The sequence below is a fragment of the Argiope bruennichi genome, chromosome 3, assembly GCF_947563725.1.
Source record: "Argiope bruennichi chromosome 3, qqArgBrue1.1, whole genome shotgun sequence".
Classification (NCBI taxonomy): Eukaryota; Metazoa; Arthropoda; class Arachnida; order Araneae; family Araneidae; genus Argiope; species Argiope bruennichi.
The window spans coordinates 47,426,609-47,445,349 of NC_079153.1; the positions used below are offsets into that span (position 1 = coordinate 47,426,609).

The 18,741-nt window shown below is 28.0% G+C and overlaps 1 protein-coding gene across 1 annotated transcript in view; it reads left to right on the top strand.

Annotated features, from left to right (window-relative positions):
• The window catches only part of LOC129962484 (uncharacterized), a 233,248-nt gene that overhangs the window by 138,570 nt on the left and 75,937 nt on the right, over window positions 1–18,741 (top strand). The window contains exon 4 of the mRNA XM_056076219.1: window positions 11,965–12,232. Coding sequence (XP_055932194.1) covers window positions 12,004–12,232 — 229 coding nt within the window. The 5' untranslated portion in view covers window positions 11,965–12,003. The remainder of the gene's footprint in view (window positions 1–11,964; window positions 12,233–18,741) is intronic.

Here is an 18,741-nt window from a genome sequence, read left to right on the forward strand (position 1 = left end):
TGTGTGTATTAGTATTACTATCAGAAATTTCATGTGGCGAAAACGTAAGTCAAAAATTTATTTAAAAACTATAGTGATGCATTACACATGAAAATAGACAAAAATTCAAATTATTGAAACAAAAGTAATTCGATGGCTTAATAGGGCTATATAATTGATTTCTTTTAAATAGATTAAAACTCATATATAGAAAAAAAATTGTCTTACAGTAAAGAAAATTACAACTATAATTTAAATGTATGAAGTGCTGAATCTCTTAACAAAACTAAGTTCAACATATTAGAAACAACAGAGTGCAGCAATACCTTATTTATAATGATGCAATTAAAATTAAATAATAAAAACCATTTTATGTGAAAATATACGATGGCGATATTTTTAGTTCTCCGGAAAAGAAAGTATTCATTATTTTCTACGAGTATTTATGCATTTCGACTTCAAAATGTTTCGGGGGATATGACTATAGATAAATATACAAAATGATAATGGCCGGAATTCCTAGCACTGTTTTGTCTAAAAATGATGGATTTAATCACTAGATTGTATCTCTAGAATAAATGTAATTTAAATCGTACATAAATTTATTGAATCTAAATTCTTTCCAAATAGTATAAAACAAATGAGTTTTTAAATTTCTTATTCAAAATATATTTTTAAATCAATATTTGAGAACAGTATATATATATATATATATATTATAAAAAAGTAAACTAAATGCATTAGGAATAACAAGAAAAATAATTAGTGTGTGTTCGAAATCTCAACAACATAAAATTAGCACGCTATCGTGAATTTAATGATATAAGAGAAAACAAATGTTGGAGATTCATTATTTTGAAAAAAAAAAAAAAACATTTCTTTTTGATAATAAAGGTTAGTTACTCCTCGCTTAATTTTATTGTGAAAGAAAGAAATAAAGTCTATCTTTATAGAATTAAAACAATTTCCATTCAACCTTTTATTGAAAATCCAATATTATGTCTTTAACAATTATCTTCATTCTTACGCATTTAAAAACAAGCATAAAAATATTATTATTTTACATTCATGTATCAATTGAAGTAACGTTAAAAATAACGTTTCATTAATTCAAGTCACTGCACTTTTATACGAGTTAATTGTATCTCTTAAATTATACTTACGAAGATAATTTTACAAAGTATGAAAAGGATAAATTTCTTTTTGCCTTACGTAGCTTATAATTTCTGATTTTCATGACTGTTATCTTCGATATTCCTATAATTAATTTTCTTTCAAAAAATATTTTTAATAAGTTTGAAACATCATGAAAATAAGTTTTTTTTTAAATAGTTGATAGTATATATATATATATATATATATATATATATATAATACGAAAAATGAAATGTAAAGATTGTTGACAAGTAAATATTTTTTCAAACTGAAATACAGTTTTATTGATACCTGAATAATCACTGTCAAAAAGCATTACTAAATAATGTTATCATTAACAGAAGCAATCAAAGCTTAATCTTTGAATAAGTTAATGAAATAAATTGCATATATTATTTTGCCTAATCTGAAATTATTTCTATGCTTTTTAAATAATAAAGTAAGTATACTGCTTGTATACGCATTCACAATGCAAAATTATTTTCGCGTTTAAGAAGGATAAACGTGAGAATCATGGAAAGTAAAAATCATATTAATTGAAAAATAAATAATATTAAAAAAACATGAATATTATAACATATCAAATAAAATAGAGTGAAAAATAACTCATAGTAAACATATTGCAGATGCCTATCTTTGAAAAAGCGCATTCTTCTGTAACTAAAAAGTGTTCCAAAATTAACGCACGATTTGAACTTGTCATTATTCATAAGTAAAGTATAAGCAACTCTATTAAAAATCATTTGACAGCCAATAGTTTATGGTTAGTAAAATTGGAGCGTTACACGATAGAACAACATGTTTTCATTGTTGAACAATATCCCAAAAATAATAAAAATCGGATGGTCACAGCTCGAAAATTTGGGAATTGGCCCTCTAAATTGTGTGATTTAACAACACTCAATTTCTTTTTATGGCGTTATTCGAAGTCAAATCTCTATGCCAACAAGACCCCAACCACGCATGAATTACAGGATGATATTCAATGCTGCATCAACGAAATTCAGGCATATTTATGCAAACTGGTCATGGAAAATTTCGATAAAAGGGTGCATATGTGTGAGCAAAGCCTTGGAAGCTATTTGCCTACGTTTTATTCTATACATAACACTATCCTGTTTACTTTACGATTCAATAAAAATATAACAATTTAAAATAAAAAAACTGCTGCTTTTTTATTCAATTCAAATCTTACGTTTACACGTTGTTCTATTATATAACGTTTCATTTTTACTAATCTTAAACTCTGAGCTGTCAAATGGTTTTTTTAATAGAGTTTCCAAATTTTCACTGCCTGAATGATGGCAAATTCATATCTTGAGTTAATGTTGGGACAACCTTTACATTTAGATACTTATTACTATTAAAATGGTGTTTCCGTTAGTCTTAGTTTCTCCAAGATATCAACCCGTTAATATCAAATTTTATGACAGTTGCATTTCCATTTTCGTGGGGAAACTGAAAGGGATCCTTTTTTAAAATTATTTTTAGTCTTTTCTTACATCACATTTTTTTAAACTCAATATTTAAATTACTTTTTTAAACCTTTAAACAATTTTCAACCTATATACACCATACACAGCCAGATTTTTAAATTATAGTGTTGCCATTTCAAATTGCTTTTTTACGAGTTTTGCTTTTTTTTCTAGATAATGAAAATAATTAGAAGTTAATTTTTATTATTTAGGGTTTTAATAATTAAAAATTATTTTGTTGATGTTTTTTAAAACAATTACAAAGTTTTAGAAAATTTATATTTGAAAAATGTATTGTTTAAACTAAGAAAGTAATGCAGAAAGAAATATTTACCGAATATTCAAAAAAAAAAAAATAACAAATGGTTTTCTTAAAATTATTTATTCATTCAGCATTAAAAAAAATATTTAAACATTTTAAGAAAGTTCTGTTACACCCATTCTTGACAATAAATTATCATTACTATTATATTATACTCCTATTATGATCAACCCCATTAACAAAAAAACGTATGTAAATAGGTAAAAAAATGGCTATGCTATTAAAATAATAACGTCAATGAATTATGTTAATCAAAATAAATTGCTTGATTTCCATTTTCTGCTTCTGAAATTATTTCAAAAAATGATCCAAAGGATTAAATGTATATTCTATTTCCAATGAGATATTCATTTTTCTAATTTTTTGAATGTTCTCTCTTTTTTATGATTTTATGTGATTTGTATTATTTGTCTTTGGTATTCTTCATTACTGATATTCTATAACTGATAAAGTAAAATAAATCCCTCGTTTTTTGAAATAAATTTGATATTGACATATTACATTAAGCTATTCTGAATTTTTTATTTCCATTTTTAAAATTAAATTTGAAAAAATACATTTTAGTATATTTGTGACTGTATATCAATATTCTTTAATTCTGTTTCTTGTTTGATACATATTCCTCAGAAAATTCAAATCTCCATATCATAACAAAATTATATAAACAGCATAATCTGAACTCATTTCTTACGAATAATTTAAAATAAAAGTAATGTCTAAATTTTTATTATCCATCCATCATTTAATGAAAAAAAAATGTATAATAAAGTACTTTTAGAAAAGGTTTACAGTCTTATTTGTATTTTATTTTATACAAATTTCAAAAGTTTCTTTTAAATAAATTTAAATGACCATGGTGCCATGGTAGTAATGCTTATTTTAGGTTTATCTTCCATGAACTACTTATTTCAGGTTTATCTATCATCTAAAATTAATTTTTTTTCTAAACCGCCATCAAAATTGAAGTTTTTTTTTTAAAATTCAAATATTCTAAAAGCGCAAAAGAATTTTTTTACCCTCTTCTTTCTTCACATTTTTATCATTAATATTGAGTGGGTTTTCATTGTTCCGGATGCCATCCAGAAGTGTAACAAATGTTATCAAGTCGAAGACTTCACACACAACTGTCGGTTTTTCTCTGTAGAGTTAGAAGGTAAAAATGATTGATGACTGCTTCTATAAAATATGCGGATAATAACGCGTTTTTTCTCACCTTTTCGCAAAATTTTATTAATATATTTTTTCTTTGAATTGCTTAGATCTCAATTTTTATCTTGGTTTCTTTCAAGTCCTCTTCAAAAAAGTTCAAGTGACTCTCAAATCAAATGCATTGGGAATTCTGTCGAGAAGTAGAGCATACAGAAGTTTTCGTAGCTTGCTTTTTGAAAAATCAATCGATATAAATTGAATTACACTTTCCTCGGTTGCTTTCTTCAGAACAGTATATATTTCAAACATTTTATACGAAGGTGAGTCAAAACGTAAAGGGGCATTTATTCTAATGATAGAAAACTGAAACATATATCAGTTTTCTTTATAACCACCCGGACATACCCCAAAGTTTCAAAAGTTTTATGATTCCATTGAAAAAATAGTTTTTCGGTTGTATTTGTAACACATTTTGCAACTCATTAATAACTTCTTCATCGGTTACAAGTCTTTTTACACTTCGCGCTTTCTTCAATGATAAAAATATATGAAAATCACATGGATCTAGGTCTCTATTGTATGGCAGGTGTTCCAATATTTCAAATTCCAAATCTTTAATTTGAATCGAGCGTTATCTTGCTGCAGGATGACACCTGTTCACATTTTTCCCACGACTTTTGGACCTCATTGCAGGTTTCAATTTAGTTCGCAATACATCACAATAAATCTCACTGTTCAGTTTGGCCTCTTCAGGTAAAATGAAAGTCTAATGCACCTTCTTTATCCCAGAATAGTGTTAGTATAATCTTACCATCTGATGGACGTTTCACGATAAACAACTGTCACCATACTGCACTTCCGTTTGACGAATAATTTCCGTATGTTTAACACAATCCGCAAATAAAAAGCGAACCACTGTCCTCATTTCCTTCTTGGCGCAGATAGACTATGGAGCTGCCATATTTAATGATAAGCTACACTTCAACAACTAACGCGCGAAAAAGAGTGACACGTAGTATTGAAGTGTTGTAGATTACATTAATTCAGCCCTGGATACTGAGTATGTTACCAAATCTTGGAAAGAGAAATTGCAAAAGTTCTTTTACTTTTTGAATTGCCCTATTATATTCGGTATAACACCTTTTAAAATACAAATGTGTCTTGGAAAATGAAAGTTTTTAATTGATACACATATATCTTTTGGAATTTCACTTTTTATTTTTATTTTATGTTATCGAAACGTAATTGTAGGCTCAAAATTCTGTATGATACTCCACTGATGCTATACATATCGTGATATTTTCGAAAAAAAAGTTTACTTATATTCGTTATAAACCCATTTGAAATACAAATGTATTTCGAAAAATAAATGTGTTTTATACTAATATGATACGAAAATCTCTTTTGTAATTTTAATCCTTTTTTTCTAATATGTTATAGAAGCTTAATTTGAAGTAACAAAATTTTGTATAATATTCCATTAATGATATATACATATAGTAAGATTTTGAAAGAAAAGTCGTTATTCAACTACAGATAATTTTTCGCCAGAATTCCAATTTGGAAAGATTGTATTTATGTTGTTGATACAACACAAATACAATTGCTCATATACGAAATTCTTTTATATAAAAAAATCAAAATTTCATAAATGTATAGTCTGAGAGAGGAGAATACTGAAAAAATTATTTACATTTAAAAAGGATTTTATACAATAAACTCAGCTTTCGTTCAGTTTGGAAGTTTCTAATTTTTGCATAGAAAATTTTCTCGAGTGTCTGATTTCATTTGAATAAGAGCATTTACCTTATATATTTTATTTTATTTATGAATTTTACATGTGTAGGAAGAATTGTAGAATATTCTAGAGAAATGTCCTCTTTCTCCCAATTGTTTAACATTTTATCAAACACCTTTCCACTGTTTCAGAATGTATTTTGTTAAAAAAAATATAATGGTTTATAAAGCAGTTGCTTATATAATCATAACGAAAACATATATCTAAATCAGATTGTGTTACATATTTTTATCAATTTGTTTGTATCACGTTCAGATAGATGGAATAATATTCTGATCTTTTATTCCGAACATCCTTGTTACCTTGCTTTTAATATTCCATATACTATTATATTCTTGATGATATCATATTATAAATATTTTCAAAATTTAAATATCAGTTAAAAGAATTTTGATTTCATACCAGTGTTGTCACCTAGTTATAAATAAGAGAATTATTTCAACAGTTTCATAATATTTACAGAAATTGATTATAAATTATAAATTTAAATCGTAGAAATAATTTTAAAGCTCTTTCATATTTCTACAATTATAAATGTTTATTTTTAAAACTTTCTTACTTAATTGCAGCTTTGTACATCCTTAACATCATACGAATAATGATTTTATTTTATTGGTTATTATTCATAGTATTGTAAAATATTTTAAATGCATTGTAGTATTGTTATAGATTATATATGAGCTTCAGTAAGGAATTATTCTTACAAGTGCACATTTTTTTCTTTTAGATCGCAGTTTAGAAACAAAACTCTCATCTAGATGTGTTTCAAAATGATAAGAACCGTCTTAAAGTAGCCCTATTGTTATTTACAAATTGAACGTTGACATAAATAAACAAAACAGAATTAACTAGAAACAAATATCATATATTTACATACAATATTGTCAGTTGCAACTGACAATTAGGATGGATTCTGAGCAGCCATGAGTACTGTAAAGTCTCGATCCAATAAAAGGTAGCGTTATGATCAAATTCTTTATTTACATAAAATTACAGTTCATCATCTAGGTTAAATTATTCTTATTCGACACAACAAAGAAAGTTCCTCGAATACTTTCGGAGAAACCTCCCTAGGAAACAGCTAGCCGACTCTTTAGCGTTCTCGCAAACACAAGCGTAGCTCCAGGGATCCACCGATTCTTTTCGGGCGGAATTTTCGTCGGACACTCCGCTCTATGGCTCAGTGTCCACGATTCTCCCTTCTCTTCCAATCTCCTCGCACTTTTATTCTGTCCCCACCCTCATTCACATCGGACCATTTTCTCGGTTATCCAATAGTCGTTCAGCAACAACTTCACTGGTCTACCGTCGACCGTGGGAATCCGTTGGGGAGCCACCCTCCACAATGTAAAGAATGCAGGTTTACATCTGTTTCAAATACAATGCAGGTGGGGTCCCTTATCTGGACTCGCACTAACTGCCCAGATGTCCTTACTTTAAAGGGGTTGGCCACCTGGAATTTCTGGAACCACTTACACTGTGGTAGGGCGTCGCCATTGCTGATACTGCTGTCTGGATGCTAATTATGGAAAGTGGGAAAAGAAACGTCACCATGGTCAAGCAGGGAAAAAGCTGAATCATTACAGTACAAACTGAAATAAGCATTTTACATTTATAGTAATCTAAGACATTCTCATACATTCTTGTACATGCATAGAAGACACCAAAACGAAATATTTATTAGTGGATTAAAACTAGTGAATCGAGTAATTACGCAACTGATGAAAATTAATAAATAATTTTTGATATTTTAATACATAATACAACAATGAAAAATTAATAAAAGTCTAAAAGAAAATACATGACTATACTCTATGAAGAGAAGCAAGAATATGAACAATGTTTTAAATGCATTTTCTTAATAGAATTAATAAATAAACTACATCATATAAATGGCTACTTTTTGAATTATAAAGAAAAAATTCCATTTTTTCATATATTATAAAAAAGTATAAATAAATCATCTTCCATGTAAAGCATTTTGTTCATATCCATTATAAAATCCATTGCATTAATATAATGAAAATAATCTGTTTCCCCTGCCTTTGATCGTTTGCCATAAGACGAATGAGAAACATTTATGTCTTTTAATAAATGGAACCATTTCCGAATTGAATATCATCTTATGTATTATTTGTTATGGAATCTGTTTAAGTTGAAGGGTTTCAATTTTTATAAGTAAAATACACTTTCCCAAACTATACTCTGTGCTCATTCTTTGTTAGATTACAATGTATATTCTTCTTTTAAGACGATACTTTTAACTTAGTCATTTTCTGAAGAATAAAGATTCTTGAGGAATGTTGTAATAGTTAATAAATTCTTTAAATTTCGGAATTTTCTACATTCCTTTCCTTTTTAATTGAAACAAAAATTCATTGAGAAGATCTCCCTTTTTTATTTTTAAACCTTTATCATTTCAAACCAACGATGAATTCATATAACTTTTAATGAGCTTGTTAAAGCATGTTCGAATAAGATATTGTGCTACAAAATTTATAAATATTTGTGAATATCTGGTTGAACATTTTCTAAAATGCTATTTGCTCTGATTTTTGCATGGACATGGAAAGGACGGGACTTTCATACAAGAAGATTTTTTTTACTGAAACTTTATATTTGAATTTCTTACTTCTTAGTTCAATCGAGTTCAGCTACCTCAGAATATTTAAACGTCTGAGTTTATGTTTCAAAGATAAAAACAAAATTATCCCTTCCACGAAAAAAAAAAACTGAAATGACAGCAAATGTTCTTAAAGAGTTGATATACGAAAGAGGACCCCGTTTAGCTGAAGACTATTAAGCAAATACATATTCGGATATCTTTTGAGAGTTCTCAGAAAGAATTCTGAGCAAGTATATGTAACGAACAAAGTATTAGCCCTGAATGCCATAAATTGCACTTATCAAAAATTGGAGGTATTCTGTAGTGAAGTCCAGGCATTTCGGGCACCTGCTGTAGTATCATTCAACAGGCGTTTGGGGCCTTTCATTATTGATATAGTTAAACACCCAACATTTTACAGCAGCAAGATTTAAATTTGCCTTCACTTCTAATTTGTATCTGTGCAAACAAATTACTTCCCCAAATTCCTAAATAAAAACCAAGGAAAAGAGTAAAAATATATTTTTGTGTGTGATGTAAGCGATTATCTTGGGTAAACAGACTACCAGATTCATTCACATATTACTTTCGTGGGTATATAAGTATTTGAAAATGGATTTATTCCTTTATTCACTAACTAATTCATTTTACCTATAAAATAAATTTTTATACTAATTTTTCTCGTTTCATTCATCTATTTTCTTTTAATTTGATGATATTCATCATCATTAATATCTACCTATGTTACAACATTTTTCAGTAAATTGAAATTATACTCAGATGAATAATGTCAGATAATAAAAATATAAGTAGAAATGAATATAAAAATTGTTTATATATTTTATTTCTCTAGGATGAAGGACGATTTTCCGCATGGAACTGTATACAATTTTCCTGATTAGTAAACTGTTTGTGATTCAGGCTAATCTAATAGTTAACCTCTCGTTTACTAGTCACTGTTTTACTAATCAATGGTTAGGAATATTTAAATGAATTATGATTTGAATACTTCAAAACACAATGAATTAACTTGTGCATCTATTACTAAAATTGAAATTTACATGCTTTTAATACTATATAGCCGATCCATGTCTCATAATTTATTTATATTTTCGAATACGCAATATTCAAAGGATTGTAATTGCCTAAAATTTGGATATGAGAATTTCAATGAAGCTCTTCATTTTAAAGCGCCTTGCGTCTGAAAACCATTATTTCGCTTAGCTTCTCTAATTTCGTAAGACTCACTTTTTAATGTTTATGTATGCAAAGCATGAAGCGATGCAGCGAGAAAGCTATAATTCGAAAATTTGGAAAGAACTTAATAGTAGTGTATCATTTTCAAAACAATATTGTAGAACTTTAGTACATTTTGAACAAAATGTGTCAACCGGCAATCTGTTTATTTGGCTACGTGCTTCCGATTTTAATAATTCGAGGACAAGCCAAGTGTGAGAAAAGAAATAAATCATACGTTTCCCCAAAATTGTATTAAATTGTAGATCAGTGTCAGTAAAATTATAAGAATTATCAAATTCTTATATTGTGGATCGTTTTCTTGTTTGTTTATTCATACGTGTGAGGGCATAGCAACTGAAAAAATGATCTATACAACGTAAATAAGCGATAAATAAGTTTATAACTGTAATCCCTGGTTACTGTTTACTTATTTCCATGATATTAAAATGAATTTTGAGAAATAATTGTAAGAAATTCTCTAAAGGAATGCACTTTCATTATTTGTTAAATGGATTTTACTATACTTGATTTTCTCCTAACTATAGTGCAAAGTTTAGGGGCATTTTTTAAGTTATTTTTTCAGAGTATTTCAATTATAAATTCCTTAACCACCATCGTTAGATATTTTTGACAACATGGGTGTAAAATATTTTGACAACAATGGATGAAAATTTATATATATATATATATATATATATATATATATATATATATATAATTGATTATAATAATCATTTATGCGTTGTTACATTCCATCAAATTAGGGATAGTTTATCTAATCAATGATGAATTTTTATTAATAAATTTATCTGCAAAAACTTTCTATTATTTACAATCTTTGGTAGCATAGGCGTCTATTATCGCTTTAATGCCATATCACAGAAACACAGTTTCTCAACTAGACTTCGAGAACTGCAACGTTCCCTCCCCGTCCAAATTGTAGAAAACAAGTAGCTTTTAAATTTCTCTACAGGAAATAGTGTTATTTTCAAGCAAATTGCATGCATGGAAATTACAAGAATCACTTTTGTCTCCCTAAGTGTACATTCTAATTGTAAAAAGTCATTAAGATATGTATGTAAGAACTATCCATATACTTATTAGCATAAAATTTTCTTTTGCACAATCGGTACATAATTGCAGCAAATATAAATATTGCTTTCCTTAGTAAAAATGATGAAGTGCAAAATAAAATTCAATCTGAAATTATCTACACTGATAAGTGTTTTGGTGCAAAGTTAGAAGACTAGAAACTACAAAGCTATGCTAAGAAACTGATCCACTTTAAAAAACAAATCTATCACAAACGAGGAAAAACGGATATTTGACTTTCAAATGCGGAGAGTGAATGCTAGTATTTTGTTTTCACACTAAAATGTATTTAAAATCACAAATGTAGCATTTTTTTTTTTTTTTTTTTTTTTTTTTTTTTTTACCAAAAAGAGATTTTCCTCTGCTAAAACTTGTCCATTAAAGATAATTTTATATTGTTTTATTTTTCTTTTGTACCCTTCTGAATCGCTGTTATAAGCGTTTCTTGTGTTTGCTTTAAATGCCTACACATTATCAAAGCCCTCCGTTTAAATATCCTGCATAAATGGCATATTGATATTAAGTTGACCTAATTTTGACATTCTTTTGTATATGAACATTTTAAATAAAAATCGCAGCAAAGAAAAAAAATAATTTTGTATTGTCTTGATTGCAAAATCTTAGATTTATTTCACATTCTGCATTGTCTAATAGACGTCAAAATATACACAATAAATATTAGATTATTTTCTCCATGTGTTGAAACTATAAACAAATGTACCACATACAAACGTGTTGGAATTGTATTATATGTTTTTTTTTCCTAGGATTATACAGGAATGAATTATTGTAATCAAATTTCTATTAATTACCAAATAGACCACAGTTTTTGAATTTTTAGCATGTGACGTTTCTGATAAAAATATTATTTTAAAGTTTTCTGAAGCCAGTTATAAGATACTAGATTAATTAAATCAAATTTTAATTCCATAGCCGTGGCGATATCAAATAATTAAGAGAATATTGAATTCAAAATTCCAGAATATATATAATAATCAATTATAAATTGAAAACTTAAACATAGGTAATAAATAATTGAAATAAAAATGCATTTACTCATTGGTACGTCAATAAAGTTTTTTCATTAAATTTATTCAATGCATTTATTTTAAATTAAATAATTGAAATATCGGTTTTTTTTCATTTGCAGATTAACGGTGTGATCCAGAACGTGATCGTCATTGAATGGATGCCATCGCCACGCCGGTCACCGCCGTCTCACCTCCCCAAAGCTGGTCTTGTACTAATGGTGGCGCACATGCTTGCGGTGTCGGGGGTGCCGGCACGTACCACCTGTGCAGGGGGAGAGTGGAGGTGTGGAGGAGACGACGGAGGCGGCAAATGTATCAGCCTCAACAAGTTCTGCGATGGAATAGAAAACTGTGAAGACGGCTCAGACGAACCCTTGGGATGCACAAGTGAGACATATACCAAAATTCTTTTCTGTCTGCGACAATGTTTCCGACATAAAATCAATATGAACATTTTAAATCGCTTGAAGTTATGTCTCTTAATAGCATTTTAACGAGATATGTTAAACTTCTGATGACGTTAGTTATATGAGCTCGTATATATTCTGAAAGAAATACTTTCACAATATATATGAGCATTGAAGAATCTAGATATGAACATTTTAAATCGCTTGAAGTTATGTCTCTTAATAGCATTTTAACGAGATATGTTAAACTTCTGATGACGTTAGTTATATGCGCTCATATATATTCTGAAAGAAATACTTTCACAATATATATGAGCATTGAAGAATCTAGATATGAACATTTTAAATCGCTTGAAGTTATGTCTCTTAATAGCATTTTAACGAGATATGTTAAACTTCTGATGACGTTAGTTATATGCGCTCATATATATTCTGAAAGAAATACTTTCACAATATATATGAGCATTTATTAGGTAAAATGACGTCTAGTTTTATCTATTCGCTGTATTCAATTCAGAAAGATTTAAATATATCTCTCTTGCGTTCATTAAGATAATACCTATTCTATCTATATCAGTTTCTCGTTTACAAACGGGGATTGTATATGAGTTTTAGAAATGCGGTTTGACAATTTGTATATTATAGCTATCGATAAAGCACTATAAGCAAAATGGTCAATTTTGAAACTAGCCATTTTTAATGATAATTGGTTCTCTGGAAATATTGACATTCATTTCAACTGGAAATATTGATTTCATTTGATATTAATTATGACTTAAGGTGTATATACACACTTGAAACTTCGAAAATCGTTCAAAATATCGAATATTTTTTTTATTGCTTAAAAATGTTCTCTGATCCTTTAGCTTTCAAACGATATCAAGATGTTGTCAATATTCGAAATATTTCTCGAGTTATAATTATTTTTCTTGAGGTGCTTTCATTAAAAACTCTAGTTACGGTGCTTTTAAAACTCATTTTATGAATGATATTTTTCCACTATGTTGCTTCATTCGAACAATCATAACTCAACAAGAAATGAACCAAATACAGTTATTTATATATCAAAATAATCTGTATGAAATAGTGGATGTTTTGTGCCTCAATCAAAGTTATATTTATAGAAATAAATTTTTAATAGCTGTTTAAAAGTTAAAATGACAGGAAAAATCTCGCTTTTCCTATTCATTGTTGATGAAAAAATTGTTTAAAAAAAACTATACATTTTTATAACTTGTTTGAGGCAGACAACATGAAGACTAAGGTTAGACATAATTTCCAACTAGAATTGTGTGTCTGTACAAATTAGAATTTAAGATATCATGTTCCAAAAAATAGGCTAATTAGCTCATAAAATATTATTTAATTAATTAATAATTAGTGTAATATGGTTTTTTCTCACTGAAATGAGTTTAAACATATATTAATAACCTACTGTGAAAAAACTGGATTTTTAAAGTTAAAATTTAAAAAAAAATCTTCAAGTGTGTACGTACACCTTAACATAATATATTCTTTAACAATTTTTTTAAAAATTAAAATATGATATATATTGAGACTTCTTATTTTAATAGCCAGATACTTACCCTGCTTATTTGCATATCAGTATTTGTATTGAATTCAAGACCCAGGACATCATAATATCACTAAGATTAACTGTAATATCATTTTCTGTTTAATCTCTTTCACATGGTACGTTGTCGTTTATAGTTATGTCGTTTTACTTTCTGAATACTTGTGTACAAATTGCACAGTTGTAATAAAAATATTTTTTCCTTAACTTATAAAAATGGTAGAAATTAAGGCTATTATATTTGATGAACCAATGAAAATTATACGAAATTCATTTTAACAATAATATTATAGTTTAAAAATATTAATTTTTTTTTAAATTAAACAAATTTTTAAAAATAATAATTTTTTCTCTAAACAGTAGATACTTACATGATATGAAATACCTTCTACGAAATACAGAATGTTTTGAAAAATTAAATAGTTAGGCTAATAATAAGCCTTAAACTGACTACTCAAATCCTCATATAGGTGCGTGGATAAAATTGAGAGCCTGGACCACTGCGACAGCAACACTAAAGTTAAATATGATTGAATCTTGGGCCATAAGCGCTCATGGTATAACTCTTCCTTATGGAAGTATTTATCGGTGGGATGAAGCCAATCCCAATCTCTTTCTGTACCCACTAGGGTGGCTAGAACCAACCACCATACCGAAAACTTCTTATCCTCATTTTTGAAGTGCCCCAAAATAGTATATTCTATTAATAAATCGTTAGCAAAAGTTTAATCTCAGATTTTGAGCTCAGTTTCTATAATTCCATAGAATGTCTATTAACATCATTTAATTTGGCGGTGAAATTATTACAAGCCCGGCAATTACAGTGAATGGCAAGGATTTTGGATTTTGGATATTTATTTCATAATGAATATATTTTGGGAAAAAGTGAATTACAGGTGACTAGACAAACACGTGCAAACAGAAAATAAACACCATCAGAATCTCTTGAATAAAATCTTTTTTAATCACAACTAAAATTTTAATCTCGAAGTTAGTAATCATTTTAACAGTATATTTCCATTAAAATATTTAAGAATAAATTGATAAATTTTGTCGAAATCACATTTTTTTAAGTTGTTTTAATATTAAAATCTAATATGAAATAAATATTAAACTCTAATAAGAAACACTCAAATAAAATTGAATTGAGAAATAGATTCTAAACGACTGTGAATATCATTAATATTTATTGCGTAAAATATTTTAATCATGAATAACATTTTTATCTCAAAATTATTAACAATATATATCTATTAAATTATTTTATAGTAAAATGTATAAATTTATCGCAATATATTACACACATTCTTTAATACATTTTGATTTTAAACTTCACATGGAAATATTGTTTATTAATTTAATGTCTTTATCACCTAATTTCAACAATAACGAATATAGATAACGAATTGAGTATTACGTGTTAAACGACTTTGAATATCATTAAAATGTATTGCTTAAAATATTTTAATCATAAATAACATTTTTATCTCAAAGTTGTTAATAACTTTAACAATATATGTCTATTAAATTATTTTATAGTGAAATGTATAAATTTGTCGCAATATATTACACATCTCTTTAATACATTTTGATAATAAGCTTCACATCGAAACAATGTAATATCTTCACCATCTTATTTCAACTACAACAACAAAATAAATTATATGAAACATTTAATACTATTAAGAGGAATGAAAGACAAAAATTAACATTGCGAAGCATTTATAAAGTTTAATGAGCTTTTCATATTAGAGATTATATTCATCTATAATCTGCAATGCATTGAGTTTGAATTTATTTTTTATTGAAGTTTATTTACTCGTATTTCAAAATGTTTATTGCTAAAGATTTTAATTATGTTTGCTCAATATTGAAAAACTAAAAGTTCATTATGAAGTCTGGAGCTTGCCTGTTGTTTTTATTTATTTATTTTTAGTTTGAAATGATGCTTTCCTTTATCTCTGTCCGGAAAAACTTTTTCATCTTATATTAATAGAGAAATGCATATTTTATAACGTTCAAGAGAAGGTTCATATATTTGGAGAAATGGCGTTCTATTATTTTCGTCTTATCTTTACAAAAACGAAATATATTGGCAATTTAATAAAGCTTGCTGTCAAGTATCTTTAATCAAATTGTCAAAAGCAGTGGAATACTAAAGAAATTTTTAGCTTGGTCAGCTTAATCTTATAAAGTAATTTCCGTAAGTTTTGTAAGATCTTAGTTTTCTTTTCTTTTTGAAAATTCGAAAAAAAAAAATCGTTCGCGTTCTTAATGAGAAGAATCAATCTGAGAATGTTATTAAAGAATCTCGAAATATAATCAAAGAATTCATTGGGAAAACATAATTCAACTTCTGTTTATTTGAATTAGTGCAAAATCATTTTTGCTTGCAAGGTCCAATTATCCAGCTTATTAAATTATGCTGTTTGGGTAATTGCTTTTTAATGCATTTAATCTAAAAGAAAATATAATATCGATTGGATTGCGCAAGTTACATTAAATTTTCTTCACATTGATAACAAATATCTTTAAAAATCTGTTCAGATCAGTCGTAAAGTACTCTTTTAAATTTAACGAGAAATGCTTCATAATTTCTTTTATATTTCACAAGAAATTTATATCATTTTATACATTGCATGCAGAACTGGGGTAGCCTAATGGTACTGTCTCGGCTTCGGTGCTGGATGATTCCAGGTTCGAGACCTGATTCCTCCGAAGAGTCGACGTATAAGCGACTAGCAGTTCTTTAAATCCTTCGGGGGCAAATGTTCTCCCCCTGGTGTGATGTGAAAGCTTGGAATGGGAGTGCCAACTTAGATGTCGTCTTCGTCATCTGACCGTGGTTCAAAAATACGAGACTCATCCCAAAATGGCCTAGTGTTGCTTTAAAACATGACATTAATATAACTAAAAGAAACTGAAATAAATCATTCTCATGTGATATAAGCCAAATGCACATACAAGTTGTTAATTAATGTAATAATTAATAAGCAGACTTGCTGTTGTAACAAAAAATGTAAGATCGCATGCAACTTGATATTCATGACTGAAGAATTATTGACAATGAATTAAGCATTTTGTTGGAAAAAAATACTCTTTTTAAATCTTTGATCTATCAACCACCATTTTATCTATCATCAACATTTTTCCATCATATGTACTTTAGATATAAAACTTCTGAAATGGTGCTTGATTCTGGCTTCGCAGGCGCATGAGTTAAGGTTGTCGGTTGGAGTTACCAGCACTACCAAGATGGGGCATTTCTCCCAGTATAAAAGGTGTACCGTGGATGATAATGAGCTTTAAAATTCAAACATATTCGCAATCGCTGTACTAATATGTCATTCAGATACTCCCATATGTCATTTCAGGGTGGGGGTAACTCCAACTTGATGATCTATCAGCCATCTACCTGCAATTAGTCAAACATTTATGCAAATTGAATCTATTAATATGTTAATAACAAAACCTCTCTCATATGCAATAATATATTACCTACAAGCCTTGATAGCTCTAAACAGCATTATGACTCTCTTTTTATTCAGCATTATAGGCTATCTACATCATCAATAGAATAGAATTGTCTGCATACCGACAATTTGTGGATGGGTATCTTTTAGTTTAATGATTTATATATTACCAAGTACTTCTTGTACCTGTACAATTATTTTAATGACGAATTAAAGACTAAAATAGACAGTGATGTAAATAAGACCGAATGTAAATTGGAGAAAAGAAGAAAAATGATTAAAGACTAAATACACGCAGACGCACGCACGCACGCACGCGCCCACACACACACACACACACACACATATATATATATAACATAAATTGAGAGGCATCATTATTTTTGAAGGGAAAACTGAAATGCTGCATTTCGCATTCTGATATTATACGTTCGCATAATTTGAAATGCCGATGACCTTCAAAAATTTACTTAATTCTTTAAAGTGCAATAACATATTTTATACAATAAAATTAGCATAGTATATAACGTTTATTTTCTCATTTATTTTCAGTAAGTCAAGCTTTACATTCTTTATAAATTTTAATCGCGGAAGTTTTAGTTTTATTAAACTTATTTTTGACGAAATGAGCAGTTAATAAAAATAATCTGCTTTTTTATACATATTTTTATTTGCCACAGGGGGGATTATAAAAATTAATTAATTTGATTTTTAATTTATTGCTATTATTTTTTAAATTATTTTCGTGTATTAATTGAAATTGTGGTATTTTCGCAGCTTTGGTAGAAAAAAAATATGAAATGCAAAAAGATAAAGAGAAAAGAAAGAAATTATCTTTCAGTATGGTCTATTTTGTTATTAGAAGAAGATTTAGTTTGCATTCAGAACAACTCTTACTTTCCATTCCGTTTGCAAGATTTTATGCAGCGATATATATTAGGTAAGAAAATAACACATCAAGTTACATTTATCTACAAGTTGCCAGTTTTTAAGTAATGCTGTCTAAAATTTTAATGTAAATTTGATGATAAAATTTAGAGCATAAATCCGGACATTACTACAATTGTTCATATTTATACAATGTTGCGGTAGATTCTTATAATATACTAAAATTCTTCTCTTTCCCTCTATCCATTTAAATCTGAATATATCAAAAATGCAAAGCAGTCATCAGTTGGAGGATAATGATACGAGAAATGCTTAAAGCCTTGAAAAGTTTTCAAACTCGAGAATCGTTCCTGATGATGTCATTTGGAAGCATTTCATTTCATGGAAATGAATCATGTGAATTGCAAATGCTTGCAGCTGAATTATTGGATATTCGTATCAGCAGTGATGAGTTTGGGGATTAGAATATCCATCTGAGTGTATTTAAATGGATTTAGTTATTGCGAGTCATTAGAACATCTGTTCAGAAGTATGTCGTGTATCGGATAATGTTGA